This window comes from Pan paniscus, chromosome 3, assembly GCF_029289425.2.
Source record: "Pan paniscus chromosome 3, NHGRI_mPanPan1-v2.0_pri, whole genome shotgun sequence".
Taxonomy (NCBI): domain Eukaryota; kingdom Metazoa; phylum Chordata; class Mammalia; order Primates; family Hominidae; genus Pan; species Pan paniscus.
The window spans coordinates 92,687,165-92,695,949 of NC_073252.2; the positions used below are offsets into that span (position 1 = coordinate 92,687,165).

At 36.9% G+C, this 8,785-nt stretch overlaps 1 protein-coding gene across 9 annotated transcripts in view; it reads left to right on the forward strand.

Moving 5' to 3' along the window:
• PDLIM5 (PDZ and LIM domain 5) overlaps positions 1–8,240 on the forward strand; it is a 216,444-nt gene extending 208,204 nt beyond the window's left edge. For all 9 annotated transcript variants that reach the window (XM_003829906.5, XM_003829908.5, XM_063603832.1 and 6 more), the window contains 2 exons: positions 2,451–2,566; positions 3,997–8,240. In XM_003829906.5, the coding sequence (XP_003829954.1) occupies positions 2,451–2,566; positions 3,997–4,086 (206 nt within the window). In that variant the 3' untranslated portion in view covers positions 4,087–8,240. The remainder of the gene's footprint in view (positions 1–2,450; positions 2,567–3,996) is intronic.
• Positions 8,241–8,785: the final 545 nt, after the last annotated feature.

Consider the following 8,785-nt stretch of genomic DNA (forward strand, 5'->3'; position numbering starts at 1 on the left):
ACCGCAACCTCCACCTCCCGGGTTCAGGTGATTCTTCTGCCTCACCTCTCAAGTGGCTGGGATTACAGGCACCTGCCACCACTCCCGGCTAATATTTTTGTATTTTTAGTAGAGACGGGGTTTCACCATGTTGGCCAGGGTAGTGTAGAACTCCTGACCTCAAGTGATCCACCTGCCTCGGCCTCCCAAAGTGCTGGGATTACAGGTGTGAGCCACCGCGCCCGGCCAAATTACACTTTTGAGAGCCTGTTTTGCCATCCTTATCTCCTCTCACCTTACCTTCTGTCACCAGATTCTACCCATACGCAGCCCTTTGGCGTTTTTCTGAACATGCTGAGATCCTTCCTTCTTTGGGGCTTTTGTGCTTACTGTTTCTTCTAACTTGAATGTTCTTTGTCAGTTTTTCTGCGGCGATTCCTCTTTATTCACGTTTCATTGCAACTATTACCTCCTCAGAGAGGCCTTTTCTAATTTTCCTTAATAGTGTAGTGCCCCCCCCCCCAATTATTTTGTATTAAATTACTATTTTCTTTCCTTCATGGTATTTATCATAATCTGAAATTTATTTATTATCATTTTTTTAATTCAATAAATCATGACATCCTCTTTCCAATGAGAATATGAGCCCCATGAGGAAAGCAACCTCAACTGTCTTCTTCACCACTGTACCCCTGCAGTGCCTTGAACAATGCCTGGTACACAGTAGACTGCATGAATCTATGCTGAGCAAATGGTGCTAAGGAATACTAAAGATTGACAATTGCCAAGTAAGGTTAATCGAGTTGCAAATTATAGCCTGCCTTCCTCTCCAGCTGAGGTTGGATTGACAATGCCAAAGGCCAAAGGGTGAACCATGAGTCACAACACAGTAGTGAGAGGAGCTGCATAAAAGAAAATTAGGTCAACCAGCCTGGGCAAGATGGGGAAACCCTGTCTCTACTAAAAATACAAAAAAAAAAAAATAGCCAGGTTGTGGTGGTGGGCGCCTGTAATCCCAACTGCTCGGGAGACTGAGGCAGGACAATCGCTTGAACCCGAGAGGTGGAGGTTCCAGTGAGCCGAGATCGCGCCACTACACTCCAGCCTGGGCGAGAGAGTGAGACTCTGTCTCAAAAAGACAAAAAAGAAAAGAAAATTAGGGCCAGGCACAGTGACTCAATGCCTTTAATCCCAGCTCTTTGGGAGGTGAGGCAATCACTTGAGGCCATGAGTTCAAAACCAGCATGGGCAGCCTACCAAGACCCTGTCTCTACAAAAAAAAATTTTTTTTAATTAGCTGGACATGGTGGCTTGTACATGTAGTCTCAGCTACTCAGGAGACAGAGGCAGGAGGATGGCTTGAGCCAAGGAGGTGGAGGCTGCAGTGAACTATGATCACACCACTACACTCAAGCCTGGGTGACAGAGCAAGACCCTGTCTCTCTAATGAAAGAAAAAAAAAAAGAAAATTCTAATTTAGTAATAGAGAAATATCTCAAAACTGCTTTTGTCAGAAGGAAATCCTGTTAGTATTCTTATAACTGTAATCTATGTCAAGTAAATGGTCTTTTCTGGCTAAGGGTTTTCAACATGAAGTCATAAAATTGAAAGGAAAATACAGCAAAATAAATTGTGGCTAATATCATTGTGATACAGTCTAGCTAGAAACTCAGTCATAGCACTTATTCATGTAAGTTTCCTGTAATGTTTCTTTTTTCTTCCTTGACCAAGTCAGATATGCTATGAAATTTGCCAATATCAGATTTTGTTTTTGATCTCTGTTCATTAGTCTTATTGTTGCTAGTTATTAGAAGTCATTTGTATTTCTTCAGAACAGTCATGTCTACTGATAACTGGTCACAGAACAGTTCTTTTTTTTTTTTTTTCTTTGAGACAGTCTCACTCTTGTCACTAGGCTGGAGTGCAGTGGCGCGATCTCAGCTCACTGAAACCTCCACCTCCCAGGTTCAAGCAATTCTCGTGCCTCAGCCTCCCGAGTAGCTGGGACTACAGGCATGCGCCACCACGCCCAGCTAATTTTTGTATTTTTAATAGAGACAGGGTTTCACCATGTTGGCCAGGATGGTCTCGATCTCTTGACCTCGTGATCTGCCTACCTCAGCCTCCCAAAGTGCTGGGATTACAGGCATGAGCAACCGCGCCCGGCCAGAACAGTTCTTTATATGTATTTAGGCAATTAAGTAGTTGGCGAGAAGTGAGAAGTATTACATGGAAAATTATAATCAAGAATGTTAGGTTGTATAAATAATATTTATACCAAGGGAATCCTGAAACATGCTAAACATCTCTCTCAAGCCAAATGTTATGCCATCTCCTGAAATTTTTCAAATTCCTAATATCTTTGTCTTCAGCATCTCATCTAATCCTGATTTTGTTGCTGCCTTCTAGGAACGATCATTCTAAAACTTCATCATGTTTAAATTATGTCTCTCTGCCCTCCCTTAATACAGATTATTATGCCCTCTTTGGTACTATATGCCATGGATGTGAATTTCCCATAGAAGCTGGTGACATGTTCCTGGAAGCTCTGGGCTACACCTGGCATGACACTTGCTTTGTATGCTCAGTAAGTAGAGTCTTATTTCCTAATTAAAGGGGTATAGTATGGCCAATTCTAGCTTTAGTATTTAATGGAAATATCAGCTTCTGGGTCTTTCAGTCCTTCAAACCTAAGGAAAAATTATTTTTAATTTTTTGTAAATTTCGAAAGTTGTTTATTAAATTTTTTGGCATTTTTGAAATTATTTGGCACACAGTGAGATCCTTAGTCCTTAGAGAAAATACAATTTTAATATATTTTTGTCTATAAGGAGAAGCTATGTATTTCTTAAAACAGTAAGATTCCTTTACTTAAAAAAAAAAAAAACCTCTGTTACTGGAGTGTTTGTTGTAGTTTTTGGAAACGTTAGGTACTTCTTAAAATACAAATAAATAATTATAAAAATCGGCTATTGGATTAACACTGGGAATAAACTATATGTTGAGTCATTTCTTTTCTTAGCAATAGCCCCTGGATATTCTTTTCTTTTTGAGACTATGGTCCAATAAACATGTGATAAAGTATTTGCCTATTCATTTGATATTTTAATATTTTTGGTTTTATGTTTAATGATTAGGATGGATTCAAATATTAAAATAAATAGTTTTTAAATGTAGGAAGTAAATATCCAGTAAACGTGCTCTGTTCAGGTGTTTGACTTTTTAAAATTAGATTTAACATATCTACAGTTTTCAATACTCATTGTACAAAGGGGGCAAAAGTAATATTAATCGATGCTTAATGATTTCCCCAAACATTACCATTGAACTTTTTCTTGTTTACCTCATCCATCTCTTAGACTTCATAAAGTCTATAAAAAGCAGAACTTTTAGCGGATTTGCCTTTTCTTTTCTAATAAAGCTGTTCATTCTAATTAACAAAGGCAATAGGAAAAACAAGGAGCTGTAAATGTAGATAGTGGACTGACTGTATAATCCTCAGCAGCCAGATACCGACCTGGTTATAAGAAACAAACAAAAGAAGTCTCAGCTTGAACACAAGGCAGCCCTTAAAAAAAAAGGGTCTCAGGTATTCTGTGCCTGTGTAACTGGCAGCAAGCTAATGTTGGGCTTGGGAAGGTTTGGTAAAGCAAATGAGTCTCTACAACACAAAGCAAAATTAGGACGTTGTTTATAATTTGGGGAGATAAAATATATTTAACGAGCCCCCTTTCTATATTGATTTTCAAGTTAGGGATAAATCTTCCCTCTGGATAAAGAAAAGTGATGATCGGTGCTTTCTATAAATTAGAATTTAGAATTTTTCATTGCTTTTGAAAGATTATATCTAATGTTATAGTAATCGTCAAATATTAGGGAGTCTAACTCAACCAACTAAAGTGTTTTGTCATATTATCCATTGGGGGGAAAAATCACTCTCTCCTTCTCCAGCATACTGGGTAAAATCCTCTTAATATCCTCTTAAATAATATCTCTTAAATGCTGCTTCTTTTTCAGGTGTGTTGTGAAAGTTTGGAAGGTCAGACCTTTTTCTCCAAGAAGGACAAGCCCCTGTGTAAGAAACATGCTCATTCTGTGAATTTTTGAAAGTCAACAGTTCAAGAGAAGAGAAGGAATTTGAAGAGAAAAAGGAAAATTAAAATTACTAATTAATTTTTAGATTCAATATTTATATGGAGTTTTGAAAAATAATAGTGGCCCTGAAGGAATAAATTCCAGCTTTAAAAACCAAGTCTGAGGAAATATTTGGCTTCATAAAGTAAAGAGACGGTTTGGCATTTATTATTACTTTTTCCTGTATTTTATGCCCATAAAATAAGCTTTATAAAAACCAATTTCCTGATGGACTATTAAATTCATCTTAGAATAAATTAGTGAAGAATTTAATTTTAGAATAAATAATCCAATCTGAAATAATTATACCTTCTTTCCTTGTTAGGTAGTTATGAGTAAATCTGCAAAAGGCAATGAAAATGCCTTAAATTTTATCAATAACAGAATTATTGTATTTAAAAAAAACTAATACTTATCTTTAAAATAGTAAATAGGATTTTAAACAGAGAATTTTATCAGTAATAGGTGTCAGTTTTTAAAAAATTGCTTGTAGGCTGAGCGCGGTGGCTCACGCCTGTAATCCCAGCACTTTGGGAGGCCAAGGTGGGTGGACCACCTGAGGTCAGGAGTTTGAGATCAGCCTGGCCAACATGGTGAAACCCCATCTCTACTAAAAATACAAAAATTAGCTGGACGCAGTGGCACGCGCCTGTAATCCCAGCTACTCAGGAGGCTGAGGCATGAGAATCACTTGAACCCGGGAGGGAGAGGTTGCAGTGAGCCAAGATCGTACCACTGCACTCCAGCCTGGGTGACAGAGTGAGACTCCGTCTCCAAAAAAAAAATTTGCTTGTATATTATTTTTGCCTTACAGTGGATCATTCTAGTAGGAAAGGACAATAAGATTTTTTATCAAAATGTGTCATGCCAGTAAGAGATGTTATATTCTTTTCTCATTTCTTCCCCACCCAAAAATAAGCTACCATATAGCTTATAAGTCTCAAATTTTTGCCTTTTACTAAAATGTGATTGTTTCTATTCATTGTGTATGCTTCATCACCTATATTAGGCAAATTCCATTTTTTCCCTTGTGCTAAGGTAAAGATTTAATTAAATAATTTTGGCCTCTCATAGTTTTCTCTCTCTTTAAAGAGAATAAATAGAGGGCCGGGTGTGGTGGCTCACACCTGTGATCCCAGCACTTTGGGAGGTCAAGACGGGCGGATCATGAGGTCAAGAGATCAAGATCATCCTGACCAACATGGTGAAACCCTGTCTCTACTAAAAATACAAAAATGAGCTGGGCATGGTGGGGCGTGCCTGTAGTCCCATGTACTTGGGAGGCTGAGGCAGGAAAATTGCTTGAACCCAGGAGACGGAAGTTGCAGTGAGCTGAGATCGCACCACTGCACTCCAGCCTGGTGACAGAGCCAGACTCCGGCTCTTAAAAAAAAAAAAAAAAAAAAAAAGAGAGAGAGAGAGAATAAATAGAAAAGAATGTGGCTGGGAATTGTGAATCAGAAGATTATACCCCCCAATTTTTTTCAATCCCCTTTTCTCAAATAATAAATTAGTTAAATCAGTTTCTGAGTTATGCCACTGGCTGATGAAGAGTTGAGAGGTCTCTTTGCAGAATGATCTTTTTGTTTCGTTTTGTTTCTTCTTCTGCATTTAAAAATTTAAAGATTGGCTTGAGGATGTGATGAAATTGAGACTTTTTGTGGTTTTCTCTCAATAATAAGTGAACCAATTTCAAATGTGATCACAAAGTTTGGAAAGCTTTTATTCACAGAGGTTGGGTAGTGTTGGGAGGGGAGTTTAATTACTCAGATTGGCCTGTTATTTGATTTCCTCCTTTGGGAAAAGAATTATGTAGATACCACATGGAGACAGGGAAACAATTGTGGTAAAACTGTGGATCCTGTTGCTATTTGCCCAGTGAGAAAACAGATTCTGGTATTTGATTTGGTTTTTCTCTTTGTTTCCAGAATGGATGAAAGTCCATGAACCTCCTAAGTTATAATTTAAATTTGTTTGGGGCAAGGTGATTTTATAGTCGAGACAGAGCCCTAGGTCCTTCCTGCCCCATCACTCACTTACGACATCACTTCCATTGTGTGCATGTTTGTTATAGAGGAGGTTTTAGGCTACAATATTTGTTTAACCTCCCTAAGAACTTTCAAGGCATCTGTCCTGAAAGCTGTTAATTTATGGTCTAGCAGATTTATATTATATGCAGATAATAATTAACTGGGGATAAAAGAATGGCAAGGGGTGACACAAAGTAGCAAACTGAATACTTCTCCAATAGCAACCCCAAGCTACCTCCTCACCCTGCATCTTGGAGGGAGGCAGGAAATTTCTTTTGAAATAAAGTGCTGGAGCTGAATTCTGCATTATTTACCGTTGCTGCTGAAACCACCTATAAAAGACTTGCTGGCTAATGTGCATTGTCATATAATGTACACTGTCACATCTTTACAGTCTTGTACGTTATAGAATACAAAATAAGTTGATGGTTTTGTTTGGTGTGAGCTTTTTGTTTGTTTGTTTAGTTTTGCCTTCATAGGTTATATGCCAAGATAGTATTTGATAAGTCAATGACATTTGGATGTTTTCTTCAAAGAATTTTATTTGACCCAGACTTCTTATAAAGTTATCTTACATTAAGGATGTCATTTTCATCAGACCTTCTTTCTACATATTATTCATGAAGCATAATGTTGCATTTCTCCAAATTTTATGCCTGAAAGGGTAGTGTTGCTTCCTAAGGTATCATGTTGTCTTTGTGCTTTGTCCATCTCTTCCGTGGCGAAGCTTTATATCTGTTCCTAAAACAGTTAATCCTGTGAAATAAATATTGAACATAATCCAGAAGAATCTCTCTATTTCCCTTGGGGAATGCCATATTTAATTCACCAGCAGTAATCCTTTAATAACTGGCAGAGCACTTTATTCTTCTGGTGAGCTCCCTGAATATTTATTTTTCTGATTATAAATTTTCTATATTAGTAGCATTTTTTAATTATTACTTCTTCACTATAGAGCATTTACTTTTAGTCTCTAGATGTATATTTTGGAATGCTGTACTTGGCATAACATAGATTAAAATCATAATGCATGACTAAAAACTCCTTGGATTTATTTCCCATTTTAAAATTTTTAGCGGTAAGTTCAGATTTATAATCTTTCTCTAGACTTCCATGGTCTGAATGTTGCCTGCTGAAGTAGCAACCTAAAAAGTATCCCCTGCTTATGCTTCTCCAGTTGGCCCTCCATGTCCGTAGGCTTCGCATCTGTGATTCAGCCCACTGTGGGTCAAAAATATTTGGGGAAAAAAATGGATGGTTGCGCCTTTGCTGAACATGTACAAACTTTTTTTTGTCATTAAACAATATAGTATAACAACTATTTACAAAGCATTTACATTGTATTAGCTATTATAGGTAATCTAGAGATGATTTAAAGTGTATGGTAGGATGTGCATAGGTTATATGCAAATACTACACCATTTTCTATAAGGGACTTGAACATCATGGACTTTAGTATCCTAGGGGGTTCTTGGAACCCATCACCCATAGGGGCACCATAGGACAGCTATAGTACCGTGTTTATTTCCTATTAATTCAGGTTCCGTTTAGAGTCTAAAACTAAAACCTAATCATTTAGTCACAGTGTAAAAACAAATGGAAATAACAGCTCAGATCTTCAAAATATTAGTGTAGCATTATGTTTAAAATAATCTACAACAAAAATGTACCATTTTCAAGCAGTACTACATTAGGAGCCCTTTTATAGAAAATAATTTCTTCTTTACCCCCGTTCCAGTGTGAATCTAGTATTCTGTTAACATTTGTGTGGCATTTGGAGTTTGTCATCCCCATCGAAGGGAGAGCCTTCTCAGACATGAAGCAAGGGAAACATACTGAATAGTTTTACACAAATTTGATCTGGCTTCCATTTGTCCCCCTCATTTCCCAAATGTTTAAAGGTATTGGATTTGGATTCTCAATGTATAATTTGCCTTATCTGTTAATGTCTATCTTCTGTCTCTTTAATTTTGTATATCTGCTGTTTTGCTTTTGGATACATTTTCTAATTAGAAGTCACATGATAAATATAATCAGTATAGTAATAATACCATAATGTGCACATACTCAATAAATAAATGACTGCATTGTTGTAAATGAGCTCTCCTTTTTGTTGTTGTTGTTGGTTGGCGAGTGGTTTCCATCAAGTCATCATGGGAAAATAATCAAGTTCCATATTCACAGGTTAGGATAGGATGTAATAATTCTCAGAAGAACCCTTCTAGTATGATATTTGCTTATCGAAATGTCTCAGAAACAAAATATTTGAAAATACTGTCACATTTATTGTATTTCTCTCTGTTCTTATGCCGTGCATGTAGAATGTACCCAATGTTTATGAATTAATAGATAAATAAGGTCTATTGTCTTTTGAAAATATTTATTGCTGAAATGATTTATTGGAACAACCTGTCATATCAAACATTGTATTAGAACATAATCAAAGAATATAAATCATCATCCATATTTCCACATTTTGCGTTAGATATTGGGATGCTTAACTCATCTCAATCTCATTAACTGACTATTCCACAACTAGGTAGGCTCACCTCTGCCTCATTTGTTTATTAGTTTAAGATATTTTTCCAACTGTATAAAGTTAAGACAAATGTTTCTGTTGCACGCGCTATGTTGGGAATAAA